This window comes from Ornithorhynchus anatinus, chromosome X2 (genome assembly GCF_004115215.2).
Source record: "Ornithorhynchus anatinus isolate Pmale09 chromosome X2, mOrnAna1.pri.v4, whole genome shotgun sequence".
NCBI classification, from domain to species: domain Eukaryota; kingdom Metazoa; phylum Chordata; class Mammalia; order Monotremata; family Ornithorhynchidae; genus Ornithorhynchus; species Ornithorhynchus anatinus.
In genome coordinates, this window is record NC_041750.1 from 19,474,776 (window position 1) to 19,494,210 (window position 19,435).

At 43.5% G+C, this 19,435-nt stretch overlaps 1 protein-coding gene across 3 annotated transcripts in view; it reads right to left on the reverse strand.

Annotated features, from left to right (window-relative positions):
* LOC100083401 (dynein heavy chain 5, axonemal-like) overlaps window positions 1-19,435 on the reverse strand; it is a 116,822-nt gene that overhangs the window by 53,855 nt on the left and 43,532 nt on the right. For 2 of the 3 annotated variants that reach the window (XM_029053083.2, XM_029053086.2), the window contains 12 exons: window positions 17,843-18,042; window positions 17,585-17,738; window positions 15,639-15,905; window positions 14,104-14,232; window positions 13,393-13,608; window positions 12,764-12,910; window positions 11,962-12,134; window positions 11,357-11,535; window positions 7,715-7,902; window positions 2,134-2,328; window positions 1,031-1,165; window positions 159-348 (listed from right to left, as the gene is read on the reverse strand). In XM_029053083.2, coding sequence (XP_028908916.2) covers window positions 159-348; window positions 1,031-1,165; window positions 2,134-2,328; window positions 7,715-7,902; window positions 11,357-11,535; window positions 11,962-12,134; window positions 12,764-12,910; window positions 13,393-13,608; window positions 14,104-14,232; window positions 15,639-15,905; window positions 17,585-17,738; window positions 17,843-18,042 — 2,173 coding nt within the window. The remainder of the gene's footprint in view (window positions 1-158; window positions 349-1,030; window positions 1,166-2,133; window positions 2,329-7,714; window positions 7,903-11,356; window positions 11,536-11,961; window positions 12,135-12,763; window positions 12,911-13,392; window positions 13,609-14,103; window positions 14,233-15,638; window positions 15,906-17,584; window positions 17,739-17,842; window positions 18,043-19,435) is intronic. The other variant, XM_029053085.2, reaches the window with a different exon arrangement.

The window sequence follows — 19,435 nt, forward strand, 5'->3', positions numbered from 1 at the left end:
TTGACTCCTTATCTTACTACCAAGTAGGCAGAAGGCTGTGTTAAGGAAATCATACTGGGCAAACTCTAAGATCCTGCTGAATAAGCAACTCTCCACAGTCCCCTCTAAAGATTTTGCCCTTAGTTATGGAGGCTCCTATCCTCAGTCAGTGGACTTACCATGGCGAACTTGTTGGGTTTCATAGAGTTGGATGAGTTTAAGAATCCATGGGGGATGATGAATCAGCCCTGCCTCCTCTGTCTGCTTTTGGATGGATGATTCCAATTCCGGATATCCAGATTTATCCAAGAAAATCCCAGGAAAAAGATCATTAATCAGACTCATAAACAGAGGTTCATCTTCATCTACCTAGCAAGCACAAATGAAGAGGAAATAATAAATGACCATGATCGTATTAGGACAATAGAACAATTAGGACAAAATATTAGGACAATTCTTTGCATTTCTGTCTATAAGAATCAGGAATTGTCTCCATGGTTACAGATCATCCCAAATTGAACACTCTTGTTGATCCCCGCAGGTGTACCCCAAGGCTGTATAAGGAAAACCTGTGGAACTGAGGAAACCTGTGGTGGTGTGGAGATTAGAAATGATTTTGGTAGAGCTGTAGATGTCATGGCAGGGATTCTCTATCAGCAATGGGAGAATGATAATAATGACATTTATTCAGCACTTTGTGCCAAGTTCTGTATTAAGCACAGTCCCTGCCCCTCATCAGGCTCACAGTCTAAGTAGGAGGGAGAATAGGTAATTAATCCCCATTTTACAGATGAGGAAACTAAGTCCTAGAGCACTAAATGATTTGACTAAGGTCACAGTAGGCAAAGGCAGAGCCTGGATTAGGATCCAGGTCCTCTGACTCCCAGCTCCAGGCTCTGCTAGGCCATGCTGCTTCTCAATGGTAAACTAGTTCAAAGGGAAGAGTCTAGGAGGCGGTGGCCACATCTTTGTATTTTCTTCCATCTGGGGTCCCTGGGGCCACATTTTTGGGCCCATAGGGAGACAATTATTCTGAGATCATGGAAAATACCAGTTTGGAGAGGTTCATGTCCCGCAGAACTCTCATCACTACTGTCTTCTCTGGCTCAGTGGGATTGGACCTCTTCACTGCCCCAAGGGTTCTTAAGACAGACAAAATGTTTCTTAAGCCAAAGTCATAGTGAACCTGAAAACAGAGAACCAAATAGAACCATGACACTCCTTGTAAGAGCTTCATGAGGTCTCATGGAAGCAAAAATCATCTGAGGAAGAACACTAGTGAATTTCATTGTTTGCCCAACAAGATTATTTATTTTTACCAACTCCAGTGTAGCATGTGTTTCTCTCCTCTCCAGTCCATACTGCTGCCTGGATTATGTTTCTAAACAAATGCTCAGTCCATGGCTTCCCCTCTCCTCAAAAGCCTTCAATGATTGCCCACCCATCTTCTCATCAAACAGAAACTCCTTATCATCAGTTTCAAGGCAGTCAATCAGCTCTCTCCCTCCCATTTTACCTCCTCTCCTGGCCTGGAACTCCCTCCCCATTCATATCTGACTGTCCACCACTCTCCCCACCTTCAAAGCCCTACTAAAATCACATCTCCTCCAAGAGGTCTTCCCTGATTAAGCTCTCATTTCCTCTGTTTGCCCTCAATCAGGCAATCAATTGTATTTACTGGGCACTTAATGTGTGCAGAGCACTTTACTAAGCACTTGGGAGAGTACAATATAACAGAGTTGGTTGACACGTTCCCCGCCTACAAGGAGCTTACAGTTTACAGTCTAAAGGACCATCCTTTTGCATTGCCAAGGCACCTGGCATAAGGATTAAGGTTAGGGTCTGACTTGAGCGGGCTGGGTCTCAGATTTTTCTGTCCATGTAGGGCTCCTGGGGAGGCATTAGCGGTGGACTCCTTAGAGTACCCTTTTTCCCACCAGTACTTCCACCTCAGCTATATGCGAAGCTCATAGCTGAGAGACTCGAGATGGGGCCAAGCAGGTACATCCAGGGGACGATGACTTTCAGCCTGGCTGGTGTCCCATTGTGTTTTAGTCCTGGAATCCCTCTCTGGCTCCTCTAGGAACGGGAACCTAAAAATTCTGAAAAGAAAAAAGTTGCCTCAAATATATTTCAAATTACTTGCCACTGTACCTGTTTTGATAACTGTTCTTCACAAAGTTTGTAGAGGGTATAAAATTTTTGGCTCAGGATTTGATTGTCTCTGAAACCAGCACTTGCCAGCTTGACTCTCATAATAATACCACGGTCGGGAACCATCATAGCTACAGTGCGAAACTGAACCTTCAGGTTTTCTGGCAGTTCTTGACGCCCTGCATAGCCAGGATTCTGGAAAAGGATCATCACAGTGTGAACAGTTTTCTTTCTTCTTTAGCACGCACAAGTTATCATAGTCTAAGTGCTGCAGATCATGTGAATAACATATAACCTTCTGAAACTTCAGAAACACGCAGACAAATCTTTTTCAGCAGTGCACCAAAGCACTGCATCCAGAATCAAATGCCATGGAAATAATAATGTTGATATTTGTTAAGCGCTTACTATGTGCAGAGCACTGTTCTAAGCACTGGGATAGATACAGAGTAATCAGGTTGTCCCACGTGAGGATCACAGTTAATCCCCATTTTACAGATGAGGTAACTGAGGCACAGAGAAGTGAAGTGACTTGCCCACAGTCACACAGCTGACAAGTGGCAGAGCCGGGATTCAAACTCATGACCTCTAACTCCCAAGCCCGGGCCCTTTCCACTGAGCAACACTGAGTCAGTAGCCCTGGAGTTGAATTTTAATCACTCAGTGGCATTCACTGAGTGTTTACTATGTATAAAGCACTCTACTAAGAGCTTGCGAGATAACAATACATTACAGTTGGTAGACACAATTCCTGCAAAGAGCTTACAATTTAGAGGGGAGCAAGACATTAAAATTAATTACAGATAGGGGAAATGGCAGAGAATAGGGATATGTACATATGTGATGTGTAGCTGAGAATGAGGTGAATATCAAGTTCTTAAGGGGTAGAGATACATGTACATGGGCGATACACAGGAGGGGGCAGGTAGGGGAAAAGAGGGCTTAGATAGGGAAGGCCCCTTGAAGGAGATGTGATTTTAGGAGGGCTTTGAAGATGGGGAAAGCGGTGGATTGTCGAATAGGAAGGGGAAGGAGTTCCGGGCCAGAGGGAAGACATGGGCAAGTTGCCAGTGGTGAGACAAATGAGATCAAGGTACAGTGAGTAGGTTGGCATTAGAGTAGGAGAGTGTGTGGATTGAGCTGTAGTAGATCAGTGAGCTAAGGCAGGAGGGGGAGAGCTGCCCAAAAATGTTGTGGTTGCTGGAGTTGGTACCTACAGTGGTTATCCTCCTGAGTTCACAGTTCTAAGAGGTTCCTAGGTGCTTATGAGCAACTAGGAAAGCAAAAACTGTTTTTCTTGAGAGGCTTAATTTAGGCTTTCAGCACCATTACCTGACTGTCCCTTCCCCACATACCTTTCACCTACTATATACCTAAGGGAATCTTTGATGTGAAGGCAGAAAGTGATGCAAGAACACCAAGGAAAGTCTTGTATCTCCATGCAGGTGCCTCTAGGGATGAGCAAAAAGCTCATCTCAGAGGCTCAAGAGAGTGCCTCAGGTTTCCTCGTCTGTAACATGGGGATTAAATACTTATTCTTCCTCCTTCTTAGTATGGGAGCCCCATGGGGGATGGGGAACTGTGTCTGATCTTGTATTTACCTCAGAGCTGATGTGCTCGGCACGGAACTCAGTAAATACCATGCTACTCTTCCTATCACTACAAAAACAGCAACTATTTCTACTCTGTAGTAAGGGCGTAATCAATGCCATCATTATGAAAAAGACAAGCAGCCTTTTTTACCAAAGTGTTCCCAAATCTAAATCGTGTGTGGAGGTTAACCCAGATGTTATGCAAAACCTCCCACATTTGAGATAATAATAGACGGTAGTCTATGAATACGTCTTCAAGGTGGTTAATTGAACGAACGCACCTCTTTCCATTCCGATGGTTGGCCCAAAGGAATGCAGAATTCTTGCCCAACTCTCCGACACTATTACAATCATTATGTCTTCGAGGTTAAGCTAGGTTTTCCCCTCGGCAACACGGGACCACCACAGACTAGATATGAAAGACGCATCTATGGTTGGGAAAATTCATCCATTATTCAGTTGTAGCATGGCGGGGTTTTTTTTTGGCATGTTCCAAACGATCGGTTTCAACTGCTTCTAAATATTTTATGCTCTTACGGCTTTAAAGTCAGCTTGTGGCATCGGTCCCCTTTACCATGTCAAATCGACACAAGCACGATGTTAGAAAACAAACCCAAGTCAGCGATTTTGGATGGAATATACACAGGTCTTTCAAAACTTTTCTGCCTTTAGGCAGACGAGCGTTTGGTCGAACAGCAAACGCCAAGGGTACCAGAAACAGTGTTCCCCACGGAAGGGTGTAGTGAATTCTCACTTCTTCCCCACATCCCTAGGGTTTTGCACACAGTAAGCACTCAAGTGATACCATGGATTGATTGATTCTCTCTGTCCACAGTTCTCCGTTCCTCTCTCCACTGAGAAGCAGCGTGGCTCAGTGGAAAGAGCACGGGCTTTGGAGTCAGAGGTCATGGGTTTGAATCCCGGCTCGGCCACTTGTCAGCTGTGTGACTTTGGGCAAGTCACTTCACTTCTCGGTGCCTCAGTTACCTCATCTGTAAAATGGGGATTATGATTGTGAGCCCCAAGTGGGACAAACTGATTCCCCTGTGTCTACCCTAGCGCTTAGAACAGTGCTCAGCACACAGTAAGCGCTTAACAAATACCAACATTATTAAGGTGGACTTCTGGACTGTAATCCCGGTGTGGGTAGGTATTGTCTCTCAATTGCTGAATTGTACTTTCCAAGTGCTTAGTACAGTGCTCTACACACAGTAAGTGCTAAAAAAATATGGTTGAATGAATGATTGAATGAATGATAGCCTTTTGGAAAACTCTGGTCATCTTTCAACTCAACTCCTGGCTTTAGTCTCTTGTCTCTTCAGCCTATCCTACACTACGCTATGCCCGTGAGAGAGTAAGTTTTTTTCTGTGCAGGAAACATAACTTGGGTTTCTGTGGTACTTTCTAAGCACTTAGTAATAGTAGTAATAATAATAATAATATTTGTTAAGTGCTTACTATGTGCCAAGCACTGTACTAAACTCTGGGTTAGATTCAAGATATTCAGATACAGTACATTGTATTCAGTGGGTGCTCAATAAATACCTTTACTACTCAAACAACTACTACTATTATCACACTAACCAGATTAGTTTCTTTAGCCACTGTTTAGAACACATCATCCTGCTCCTCCAAAATCTCCAATAACTCTCCATTTCTCTCTGCATCAAACAGAAACCCCTGAAGTGCAACAGCTCTCTCTCCTTATTGTTGGGGAGGACAGAGAGGCTTCCACAGCACCGAAACAGTCAAAAATGAAGGGAGAAACAGTGAACCAATTAGGGTGAAAACAATTGAGTATCTCCCCTGTTAAAGTAAACAAAATAAGGAAAGGCAGCTATCAAAATAAGGAGGTTCAGCTAGATAGGAGAGCTAAGAAAGACAACTGTTTGTTGTTTGTTTTATGGTATTTGTTAAGAGCTTACTATGAGTCAAACACTGTTCTAAGTGCTGGGGTTGGTACAAGTTAATTAGGTTGGACACAATCCCTATGCTGCATGGAGCTTACAGTCTTAAGTAGGAGGGAGAACAGGTATTGAATCTTCATTTTACAGTTGAGGAAACTGAGGCACTGAGAAGTCGAATGACTTGCCTAAGGTCACACAGTAAGCAATTGGCAGAGCAATTGGAAGAGCCGGAATTAGAATCTAGGTCTTCTGACTCCCAGGCCCGTGCTCTTTTCACTAGGCCATGCTGCTTCTCACTAGGCCATGAAACTTCTAGCTGGTGGGCAAGGGTAAGATAAAATGACGCTTAAGGGTAAAGACTGTTACAAGTGATCTTTAAGTAAATAGTGACATTAAGGGGAGGGATCTAAGGAAGTGGCATCACAACAGGGTGGTGAAACTAAATTTAAAAGGTGGAACGTGGCACTGATTGGGGTCAGTCTGTCAGGTGGAGGTGGACTGGCCCATCACTTGTGCGTGGTGATGTTGGGAGATGATTGTTCTTAGATCCAGATACTTTTAATCTTCTTTGATTCAACTTCAGCTTGGCATCGCAACACTCATAATATCCCCTCTTTCCACCCAGTACACCCCACCTGGCACTCTTTTTCCTTCCCAAGCTAACCGCTTTACCATACACCCAGTTCTGGTATACCGTACGTTTTCATTATACACTTTGGTTAAAACTCCATCGAGGAGTTAGGATACGCTTTTCGGACAACACAAGCCTGTTTGGTTTCATCATGTCATGTAATCAAAAGAAACCTCTTGGGTACATGGGTATGGTGTCGGGTGAATGCTACAGTGCAAGTTTTCTTCAGTGTGAGGTTTTGTAAGAACACAGACCTCTAATTAAAGAACTGGGTGCACCTCTCTTGCAATAGTCCTGTCTTCAAGGTATTGTTCATGCCTTTCTCTCTGCCTGGAACTTCCTCCCTCTTTAAATCTGCCAGACCACTATTGAATGAATGGATCACAATCTTGCCCATCTTTAAAGACCTCCTGAACACCCACTCCTTCAAGAGGAAGTCTTCCTTAACTCATTTCCACCTCCCTAGTCATGTCATCTCAACAGCTATCCTTACCACTTCGGCATATATTCATCAACATATTCCATTTAGTCATTCATGTATTTGTCCATTCATTTTTTTCTTCACTGATTTTTACGAAAGTAGAGAAAACAATGATGGCATCTTCTGCTGAGACTGATGGGCGTGACTCAGTTCTGAGACTTCAGGACTAAAAACTTGTGTGAAGGAATCGATCCTCGGGCAGTGGTTTGTGCCAAACCCTTTGCAATCTCTCGTCCCTGCCAAATGTGGTCTCAGAGGGGCAGTGGGTAGAACAGCACATCATGAACTACCTGCAAAAATCTTGATTCAAAACCCATATGTGACCACAGTTTTTTTATGGTTTTTGTTAAGCACTTATGCCAGGCACTGTACCAAGCATTGGGGTAGATTCGAGTTAAGTGGGCAGGGACAGAGTCCCTGTTCCACATAGGGCTCACAGTCTTAATTTCCATTTTACAGATGAGGTAATTGAGGCACAGTTAAGTGAAGTGATTTGCCCAAGGTCACACAGCAGACATGCAGGGGAGCTGGGAATAGAACCCAGGTCCTGCTGACTCCCAGGCCTGTGACCACAGCATAGTGTCAATGAGTGCTATTACAACACAGAAAAATAGGTTACTGCCAGAGTAGCTGCCTCCCACATTAGCCAAGCATTTGCAGGCTTCCTGTTGAACCTGTCCACCATGCAAGTCAGCCTAAGAACTTCTTTGGTCAGGAAGCTTAACTCACTGATGGCAGAGCCCCAGCTGACATCCTTCTACTTCTGTTTCAGCTCTCCATGGAATGGGATGTGGCCAGATTTAGAGGGGCTGCCAGGCAGCTTTGCAAAATAAAAGTCTGACCATTACCCTTACTTCTCAACTTTTAACTAAAATCTACTTCGGAGTACACACCGACACTTCAGTTTCATCAATCAAATGATAAATTCCTAAAAAAAGAGAGGCTTTTAAAATAGAAATGCCATAAGTACCATAGTCAGAAATAAGCCAAATTCTCTGTCCATGTTGACCACATCACCATCTGTAAATATGAACTGAGTCTTCTTGTTTTTCTTGCACTGAAGCACAACATAGATCTGTTGAGCAGCTACTGACAAAACAGGAAGTTCAATGCGATTGAATTCATCGAAGCAGCCCCAGGCACCAGACTGGGCTAAACCTAGGGGGAACAAATGACATTCACTTTTCCAGAGAAATATAAGGAGCTTTCCTATTAGTCCCACATCCTCCAGACAGTCTAATTTTCCCAGCTTGAAACCATAACTGTTACCCTAGTGGGACTAGGTTGATTACAGCATTTATGTACATAATTGTAATTTTTTGTATTTGTAATAATGTCTGTTCCCTCCACCCCCACCCCCACCCCGGTCCCTTAGACTGTAAGCTCATTGTGGACAGGGAATGTCGCTGTTTATTGTTGTACTGTACTTTCCCAAACACTTAGTAGAGTGTTCTGCACACAGTAAGCACTCACTACATACAATTGAATGAATGAATGCTTACTTTGTTCCCAGCATCGTACTAAGCACTTCGCATTGTACTAAGCTCTTGTACTGCTATCCAGGGGTCTTCTCTGGGGATTCAATTAGGGTAGGAGGGAAGAACAGGAAATGGGCTAGATGGTGGTGATTCTCCATTTCCCTTTTTGACTCCTGTGCAGCAATCAGTCAATAGCTTTTGTTGGCCACCTTTAGTGTGCAGAGCACTGTACCAAACACTTAGAAGAGTACCACAGTGCCACAATCCCCGTCCTGAAGGACTTTACACTTTAAAGTGCAAACACAAATTAAGTACAAATAATGGGAAGAAGAGAAAGGATAAGGAAACACCTGGTGGTAGAGGAATACGGAAAGATGAAATAGAAGAGTAAATGATTGATACTTAAGTAGCATGTAATATGTATATATTTATATATTGTTATAGATAAATATGTCATTCATATATTTGTAGAAATATACATAAGGACTAAAGATGTGTGTAAAAATATAGGTGCTCAAGGGATTTGTGGCTTGATGCAACCTGGAGTTGGGGGACACTGATTGGGGAAGGCATCCTGAAAAAGTTGAGATTTCAGGAGAGCTTTGGGTCTGTGGTTGGCAGATCTGAAGGGGGAGGGAGTGCCATTCATGGTGAATAGTGAGAACGAAAGGTCATCATGGGACAAGGGCTTAGGAGGAGTGAAGAGTGTGAGGTGGAGTAGAATGGTCGAAGACAGACAGTAGCTAAGATGAAGAAAGCTGGTGGAAAGCCTTGAAAACAGAATAAAGAGATTTTTGTGTATTAGACTGTAAACCCGTCAAACGGCAGGGACTGTCTCTATCTGTTGCCGACTTGTTCATCCCAAGCGCTTAGTACAGTGCTCTGCACATAGTAAGCGCTCAATAAATACTATTGAATGAATGAATGTGGATGGAAATGGTTAACCATTGGAGGTCTTTGAGGAATGGGTGGGATGTGTTTGGAGCCATGTTTTAAGAAGAGGATTCTGGCAACAGCAGGTAATAAACACCTCAGGAGCAGGGAGGCTGCAGGCTGGGGGATCAGAGAAGAAGCTGATTAAAAGATTAATTGTGACAATGGCCATTTAGGTGGCGAGAAAGGGGTAATTTACCATTTGATTGATTGACTACTGCATCAGCCTCCAGGTTGACCTCCCTGCTTCATTTCTCTCTCCTCTCCAGTCTGAACTTCATTCTGTTCCCCGGATCATTTTTCTGAAAAACCATTCAGTCCATATCTCCCCACTCCTCAAAAACCTCCAATGAGTGACCATCCATCTCCACATCATACCGAAGATTCTTACAATCTGCTCCATTCAGCTCTCTCCCTCCTACTTAACTCTCTGATCTCCTACTACAATAAACCCCCCGCCCCCCAGCAACTCTACTCCTCTAACACCTACCTACACTCTGTACCTCAATATTATCTATCCTGCTCCTGAATCTTTGCTCACTTTCTTCTTCGGGCTCAGAACTCCCTCCCCCTTCATATCTGACAGTCCATCACCCTCCCCATCTTCAAAAGCCTCCTAAAATCACATCTCTTTCAAGAGGCCTTCCCTGACTAAGTCCTTTATTTCCCCTATCCATCCTCCCCTCTATGTCAATGATGCATTTGGCCATGCACCCTTTAAACACTTTGATGTTCACCTCAACTCTACAGTACTTATGTAAATGTTCTCCTACTCTATTTCCTCTGTCTCTACTCTATTTTAATGTCTGTCTCTCCCTGTAGACTGTAAGTTTCTTGTGTGCAGGGATCACGTCTATGAATTCTGATGCATTGTACTCTCCTAAGCACTTAGTATGGTGCTCTGTATACAGTAAATGCTCAAATACCACTAATTAAGGAAGAAATGGCAAAATTTAGTAATAAATCTAGAAGCAGCGCAGCCAAGAGGAAAGAGCAAGGGACTGGGAATGAAAGGACCTGAGTTCTAATTCCCGCTCTGCCATTTGTCTGTTGTGTGACCTTGGGCAAGACATTTAACTTCACTGGGCCTTAAATATCTCATCTTTTAAACAGGGATTAAGACTGTGAGCCTTATGTGGGACAGGGACTGTGTCCAAACCTGAGTTCTGAGTCCTAATCCCAGCTCGGCCACTTGCCTATTGGGTGACCTTGAACAAGTCACTTAGCTTCTTGGTGTCTCAGTTTCCTCATCTGTGAAATTGGGATTAAATACTCATTCTCCCTCTCCTTAGACAAAGCCCCAAGTGGGATAAGAACTGTGTTCGACCTGATTATTTTGTGTCTATCCCAGCACTTAGTTCAGTACTTGGCACATAGCACTGAATTAATACCACTTTATTATTATTGTAGATGTTAGCTGAAGCCATGTTAGAAATGAGCTCCCCTAGAGAGTGAGTGTAGAGTGAGAAAAGTATAGAACAGAGCTTTATGAGCTAGTCACAGTTAAGGGATGGGAACCCCAACTTCGAAGACTTACTGAAGGCACATCTACTCGAAGAGACCTTCCCTGATTAAGTCCTCTTTCCCTATTCTCCCACTCCCTTCTGCTTCACCCTGACTTGCTCCCTTTATTCATTCCCCCTCCCAACCCACAGCACTTATGTACATATTTGTAGTTTTTTTTTCAGTTACATTCATGTCTGTGGCTGAACGCCGAGAATAGCCATCTTTATACTGTAAGTTGGCTGTGGGCAGGGAACATGTCTACCAACTCTGTTGAATTGTACTCTCCCATGCACTTAGTACAATACTCCACACAGTAAGTGCTCAATAAATAGCATCAATTGATTTTCCTAGGCAACATTTTGAGACAGAAAATGCCTCTTATTGGCTCCCGCAAAATCCGCAGCTGACCAGTTTAGCAGCGGTGCTCATGTTTGAGAGATGGGGAAAGGTCAGGAGTGGGAAAGGCATTTCTGTGTTCTCTTAGGCTAGAAAGGCAAAAGCAGGCCTATTAGGAACCAGTGGGGAGTAGATCCCAAACCCAAAGGAAATCCACTTGAAGAAAATAGCTTAGACCCCTTTAGATTCCTTTTGGTGGAAAATCTAAGCATTCCTGAAATTCCCAAGCTCCATTTTCTAGAAATGTCCTTCTAGGGAAAATTCACTTTTATTAGTCCTATGAGAACAGGGAAACATACCTTTATAAATACGACCCATTCCTCGGTAGTCCATTTGGTCTGAACAATTAAAAACAACCACATATTTTCCCAGGCATTTTCCCATGTCTTTAGTTGTCTCCGTTTTTCCTGTGCCTGCAGGCCCTGCTGGGGAGCCACCCATACTCATGCCAAGGGCTTGGGCCAGGGTGATGTAACATCTAGACCCAATTTGGAAACATGGGGTCATTTTCTTTTTTGCATTTTCAAGACATTACAGACATCAGTTTTACTAATTGTGCTAACCTCCATGAGAGGAGAAGAGTGAACTAAAACCAGCCTCTGATCTTTGTTGATTTTCACCTTCTAGGTGGGCTCACCCTCTCCCATGGCCCCCTCAATATCCTAGCTGAGCAGACACCCACACCTGCCCATGGCCAATATGTGCAATGCCCCGCACCCTCCACAATAAAAAGAAGAGGAAAAGTATCTTCGACAAATGAACTTTGTCTAATTTCCATGCAGCCTGCTGCCTGATTTCCATCAGGCCTACCCTGATTTCCTTAGGGCCTTGTTTGGCTTTTCAGGCTGTGTTTTCTATTTCTCTGGTCGTGGCTGCCACCCTGGCCTTTTCCCTCCATTTTTACCTGTCCGTCAAGGGAGTTATGACAAGGCGGTCTGTGCACCCCAAATATTCATTACAGTAGCTGAACTCAACATCTGTGATCTGGATGATGCATTTATCTGTATCCTCACTGAAATAAAACCGGGATTGTTTCTGCCACTCAAAATCAATTGTGGATTTGATATTCCTCCGCACCTGTGTGAACATTTTAAAACAACAAATGCAAAATGACCGGAGGGAAGAGGCTATTTTAGATCTTAAGGAGGAAGTACTTTTCTGGCACTCGACTTGCCAAATGGCCTTCATCTCCACTATCTGAGTTTATCTTTACAACATCCACTGAGTAAGGGGGAAGTGGGGATTATTATTCCCACTTTAAATTTTGCTATAAATACATTTTGGGGGCCTGCTCATTGTGATCTTTGCTTGGCATTGCTCTGCTGGGCAGGGACCTCTGGCTGGTGGGCTAGCTTGGGCTACCCAGGTACACCATATCCAGCAAACCACATTGCTCTGGATCTGCTAGTTTGTTGGTTCATTCTTTAGGTAATGAAGCTGCTGGGGTGCTCAGGTGGATTGTGGCTTTTATGGGTTCTCTTTCAGTGAGCCACATAAGGGTGTGTTGTTAGAGGAGGAAGATTGTTGGTCACAGTCTCAAGATAGGAGAGGAAATTTTCTAATGTTTCCCGGTGAAGTGGATTCTCTAGACATGGACTCAGGGGCGTGGGCCCACCCATACAAGACCCCAGGTCTACAAAATATGAACCACTTCTGAATGACTAGAGTTTTCCAGTTTTCCAGGTATATGACTGCAAGATACTTACCAAATCATCAAATATGTCCTTCTGGTGTACATGGATGGTGATCAAAGTCTCATATTTTGTTCTCTCTATTCTGGTCAAATTGTGGGTTGTCATGTCAATCAAATCATTCAAAAGATCCAAAAATTTCTGATTTGTTGCCTGCATGACCTTTTCCAAAAAGCAATACCACGGTTAGCTACACTGGTACAACAGTGTTTATGTTAGTTTATTCCTATAAATGGATAAACTAATATATAATATTAGTTTTTAAAAGTTCTCTCTCTACTTCATGGGTTTTCATTACTGTCTTTAAACTGGTGATGGATGGACTGTCCTCCAGGCTTTCCTTTCTTCAAGTTCCAAGTAACATATGGAACTGTGTCTTGCAGAAGCCCCAAAGGGCTATATTCCCTCGACCACAGCCCCATCTTCCAATTTGGTTTTCTGAAGGAAAGAAGGGTGGTTATTCCTCCATTATTTTGTCCTCCTGGAATTCCAATGCACTGTCCTGAAATTCTTATCATCATTCCCATCAATTCATGATTCTTTGTTCAGTGACCCAGATGGCTATGCTTGATTCTGACTATCCCATTCAGATAGTTAAGGAGCTGACATTCTAAAGCACCTCTAATTGAGGATCCAACACTTACCTTCTTGTCTAATTTGGCATGATTGAGTGCATCTTCAGCATCTCGGGTCCAGATCATCTGAATTCCCAGAAGGCCTATCTGTGCAGGAAACTTGGCCTGAAACTCAAACACCTCAAATCCTGGCTCGTTCACAGTTACAAATGCTTGTCTTATTGTGATGTGAAGAGTTTTCTTGATCCCATTCAGTAGCTGACCCAACCACATTTCTACATTGCCCTGAAAAGGAAAATAGATGTCTTTACAGACTTCCTCCTTAAAAAAATGAGCAAACATAATGTTTCCTCTGGGGCACAGACTCAACTCCCTCTGTTCTTTCAATTTCAAAGCATCCCCTTTATCATGATCATGAGGCTGGTCAGCTGGTGCTGGGAAAACAGATGACAAGGGCATAAGGGAAGACAACCTTAAATCCAATTGATCAATCCACTCAAACCCTCCCCAGCCTGGACCAGAGTCCTGGCACAGAGTGGGGAGGATAAGAGGCATGGGTCCAGAATCCAGAGGAACCTCCCTGCCTCCTCTCCTTGTCCCCATCCCCTTTTCGCTAGGAGCACCAAACCTGAGCCTTGGTAGATTTGAGAAAGGAAAAAACTGCTTTGTAAAGCTGCCTCGGAAACAATCAATCCTGGAGAATTCACCAAACAAGTGGACCTCTGTTTATACAGTCCAGTTGACTTCATGGCACCACTAGTTGTGTTTATTCCTTGTTACCTGAGCTAGGACAGGCTCAATGAGATCCACTTGTTCTCCTTCCTGAGATTCAAATAACAAAATTTGGTCGTAATTCTTTTCATGGAATCCCACTCGGTTCACATTGTCAAACAGGCTTAGTAAGTAGGTCTGAAATGGAGGACAGGAAGACATGACAGGGCCTGGATGATTATTTGGAAAACTCCAATCTGAAATGGCATTTAGGTCTAAGGATCCTAGATTTTGGGGTTGGGCAGGCTAAAAGGTCCTGCCATTCCAAAGGACTGGAGCTCCAAATGGGGGTGTGTGGACAAGAGGTCTTCCCATTCTCTTTTTCCCTTTGTGTAGGGTGTCCCAGCCCATTTTCCCAGATAGCCTCAGCTCCTGAAGGAGAAATTCCTCCACCACTCTTTGGGGAGAGGCAGTCAGGAAAACTGTGATGAGTAGCTGTGTTTGATGTCCTGGAAGCCAGGGATTCTCCAGTGTGGACACCCTGTTTCTCCAAAGATGATCTCCTGGTCTGGGAGGTATCTGTTCTTGTTGACAAGAGTACAAGGTGCTGGAGCAAGTGTCTATAACCTCTAGAGTTCATCCAGCCCTGGACCCCTGGAGCCTTGAAAAGAGGAAAACTGGGAGGCAGTAGGCAATAGTTGCTGGAGTCATGGGGATGGGGAGAAGGCAGGGGAATCAGGAAGACAAAGCTGATGGGTAAGGGGTGGTTGTAGAGGCAGGTCATTGTGAGGGTTCCCCCATCACCTTCATACTCACAGTGGATTTCTTTGGAGGGGTGGAGAATGCATCCTTGACCTGGCACTGGATATATTTTCCACCTTTTAATTCTCTTCTTTTTAAGTTATGGCTAGTCATATCTCTGGCTCAGAGCTCTAGTAGCCAAGATGGGACTGTGATGGGCCAATCTCTCTTCTACTGAGACAGAGGGGAAATTCCCTCCACCCTCCACACCTCCCCAGAAACTGTTCCTCCTAAGGTAGTGCCAAGTCACTTGAAGAATGAGCTTACGGTAACTCTCTTAGGAAGGGTCATCCAGAAAGCAGCTTCTAGCTCAGGCTATCCAGCCCAAGTACTAGTTTTCTGAGAAGCTGGAGACCTGAACAGAGACTCTTCTCTGTGTTCCTTTTCCTGGGAAGGAGGTTGACCATGGCAGCAGTCTAAATCTAAACCAGATATCTAAATCTAAACCAGATATCTAAAGCTTGATATCCAGGAGAGGACTACTTCAGCAGTCATTCCGGAGTGCGCCCAGTGGATTAGGTGTGAAGCTGCAACTTTTCTTTGCTCCAGAGATGGGTAGGGACCAAAGGACCTATCACTTTCCAGCGGCCCCAGTTCTTGATCCTCCACCCAGTGACCTAGTATCTTTAGAATTTTCCCAGGCTGTTGAGTGGAAGTAACCTAACCCAGCTTGGGAAGAAGAGTAGGGGAGATATAGCCAATCTCTCAGGTGGTTTTCTGGAGAGAAACCAGTTCAAATCCACATTTAAGATGTTCTCTATTATTGAAACTCATTCCTTATGAGAGACTTCATCAAATGGTACCTGAATAGTGTGTGAATCCGACGCCTGCCCCAGAATTTCCAGAAGCACAGGATCTGATACGAAGAAAAACCTGGGAAACACTAAACGTTTCTTCTCCAAATAGCCTGTGAGTGATTTCTGACATATTTCCAGCTGCTCAAGCAAATGCGGTAAGAGCTGAGCAAGCGTCTCATCTCCAATACAGCACTGAACAATATTTAAAGACTCGTGGGCTCTCTGCATTATCTTCTGCCAAGACTTATCAATGTTTTGAAATCTTTTGGCTTCCTAGAACAGAGACATAGATACAGAATCTAGTCCTTGGGCTTGTTTATTCACCTCGGTCAATTAATCAAATAATGGTATTTTCTGAGCACTGTATAAAGAGTTGGGGAAACAAAACACACCTTCCCTGTTCTCAAGGGGATCTCAATCTAATAACAGATATAGACAGATCTAAATTACTTATAAATATTAGGAGCAGGAAGACCAACAGTATGGCCTAATGGAAAGAGCACAGGACAAGCAATCAACCAATTGTATTTATTGAGCACTTACTGTGTACAGAACACTGTATTAAGTGCTTGGGAGAGTACAATATAACTGAGTTGGTAAACATGTTCTCTCCCCACAATGATCTTACAGTCTAGAGGGGACAGAATTAGGAAACGGGTCCTAGTGCCATTTTGGCCACTGATCTGCTTTTTCAACTTAGGTGAGTCACGTAACCTCTTTGGCCTCAGTTTCCTCATATGTAAAGGGGAGATAAGCTAGGTTCTTAAGCCTGACTGGGCCAGGGACTGTCTGACTTGATGACATTACTACTTATCACATTAGTAAGTGCTAAATAAATAGCATACTTAGTATAACAGGTAATGGCACTAGGATGTCGGCTATTTCATCCTGACAGATTCAGGTTACCCCTGGTAGTAGCTAAACAAGTGATTATACATGTACACCTGAGTGCTGAGAATGGTTGTTGAGTTGATTCATTCAATCGTATTTACTGAGCACTTACTTTGTACAGAGCACTGTACTAAGTGCTTGGAAAGTATAATTCGGCAACAGATAGAGACAATCCCTACCCAACGGGTTCAGAGTCTAGAAGGGAAACTATAATGTAGTTGTGATTTGGGATGTTGGAAATTAGTCATGGAAGGCTTCCTGGAAGAGGTGGAATTTGAGGAGGATTTAAGACAGATAGAGCTGTGGACAGGCAAATTTTAAAGGGGAGAGACTTCCAGGCAGAAGAAACAATGTGAACAAAGATTTGGATGCCTGAAAGTCAAAAGTGTGAACTGGGAAGCTGTGGATAAAACGATTGGATAAGAGAGACAGAGTGAGAAAGCGTGAGAGCATGCACACAAGAGTCTGAAAGTCAAGGATTAGGAGCTTTTTCTTGATGTAGAGAGAAACGTGCAGCCATTGGAGGTTTGCCAGGCTGAAGAGAGAAGTTGGAGGCTGAAACTATAATCTAATTGTGAGATGATGAGAGCTGGAATCTGGGTGCTGATCACTTGAATGGAGAGGAAGGGCTGATCTGGAATATGCTGCAGCAGAAGAACAACCAGCAGGATTTGGCATTTGATTGAATGTGAGAGCTAAAGGGCAAGGATGGAATCAAGGCTGTGGTTTTCTGAGACAGGAAGGATGGAGGGGTTTGTCAATAAAGATGAGAAAATTACGTGGAGGAGTGGGTTTAAGAGGGAAGGTGAGAAGTTCAGTTTTAGGCATGTCAAGCTTGAGGAATCAAAATTTCAGATGGATGGGAAATTGGTCTGATCCAAAATTTTTCAAAAGGTCTGATGCTTTTAGGTACACTGCCTGTCTGAACTATTTTAGGTTAGGTTCTGGACAAGGGTTAGAGCTTGGTTTCATAGCTGTCATGACATCAAAAGGGATTCCTAGAGCGTAACAACACTTTTGCTTAAGAACTGCTTGATTTGAATATGAAAAAAATGACAAACTTGAGGCAACTGCTTTGCAATGTCTCCACCAACAAAAACTGCTTCAAGGTAAATCCAGAGGTTTTGCACCATCATCCAGTTTTCAATAATTTCTGTTGCATTTGAGAGTTTCTGTACCCATTCCTGCAGTGCAGATTTAAATGGTGCATTGTACCTGAAACAGGAAATGAAGCTCAAGTGAACCATAAAACTTCAATCATAGAAGAAATTATTTCTATAAAAACAACTTTTTTTTTTAAAAAAAAAGCAATTTTATACCTGTTACTCATGAGAGAACCCAAAATCATGAGACTGTCTTCCATGAGAACCACTTTCTCAGCAATGTCTGGCCCTTTCAATAGCAGTGGTCCTCGGTTTTTGAATTGAGCAAATGTCAAGATGTGTGTACTCCATTCACTGATGACATTTTTGAGTTTTATTTCAATATCTCTCTCTTTAACAGCACTGATGCAGATATCCTTAAAGAATATCAAATTGCGATTATGTTGAGTCCATCCTGTTCACCGATTCCTTAAACAAATGGGCTGTAAATGGGGTTAAAATGACCCTAGATCTTCCCTTCCCTCTAGAAGTGGGCAACACAGAAGGCTTTTGGGTAGTGAAGGAAGCCATGAGCTTCCCAGTCTCCCAACCACTACCATCACCACAAGGTCCCTCGGTTTAACAAAGAAGCAGAGCCTAGTAGAAAGCACAAGCCTGGGAGTCAGAGGCTTTCGGTTCTAATCCCAATTCTGCCACCTGCCTGCTGTGTGACCTTGGACAAGTCACTTAACTTCTCTGTGCCTCAGTTGCCTCATCTGCAAAATGGGGATTCAATACCTGTTCTTCCTCCTGCTTAGACTGTGAGGTCCATGTGGGACCTGCTTATTTTGTAGCTACTCAAGTGCTAAATACAGTACTTGGCACTTATTAAGCGCTTAACAAATACCACAATTATTATTGTTTTATGACCTTAGGGCAGATAAGACTCTTTCTGTCTCTCCCTACCCATCCTTCAACCTGCTGCTGGGCTGCTTTTGTTGGGATGACGTAATGAATAGAGCATGGGCATGGGAGACAGAAGGTCATGGGTTCTATTCCCAAACCGTCACTTGTCTGCTGTGTGACCTTGGGCAAGTCACTTCACTTCTCTGTGCCTAAGTTACCTCAGCTGTAAAATGGGAATTGAGACTGTGAGCTCCACATGGGATAGGGACTGTGTCCAACTCAAATTGCTTCTATACACCCCAGCGTAGTACAGTGGCTCACATATAGTAAGCACTTAAATACAATCATCATCAAAGCACAATCTATGCATTATCTTATGAGTAAAATAGGAGAATGGGCTGAAAATTCTTTAGAGTAGCCAGGATCAGGCTCACTGCACAGGAAAATGACCCTGTCCAACCCCACTAGATGGATACAGTTTGGATGGGGCCCTTTGACTCTCCAAAGCATGGGGGAGTGAAGAGAAAGGTCTCCTTAAGGTGCAGGATTATGAAACGCTGTTCCCTGATGGATAATGGAACAGTGCTCTAGTAAGAGCTTAACAAATACCATCATTATTAACAGGTAGACTCCCCTTCCCATTTCTTCTTCACCTTATTTATATCAGGCCATGAGCCTTTCTGGAGTAGCCTCCCCATGATTTCTGTCTGGCATTTTGACCAGGTGCAGCCACCCAGAGAGTGAGTGAGTCTCTCCTCCCATTGGCTAAATCTATGTTCACCATCCCAGAGCCTTCCATCAGGAGAAAATCTGGCACTGCTGATTTCCAAGATTATTCATCAGACAAAAATTTGTAAAAAAGATGGAGTCCAAATGAGTAAAGATTTTCAAAACTCAAAATAAATCTAAAAGGTGTGAATGCAG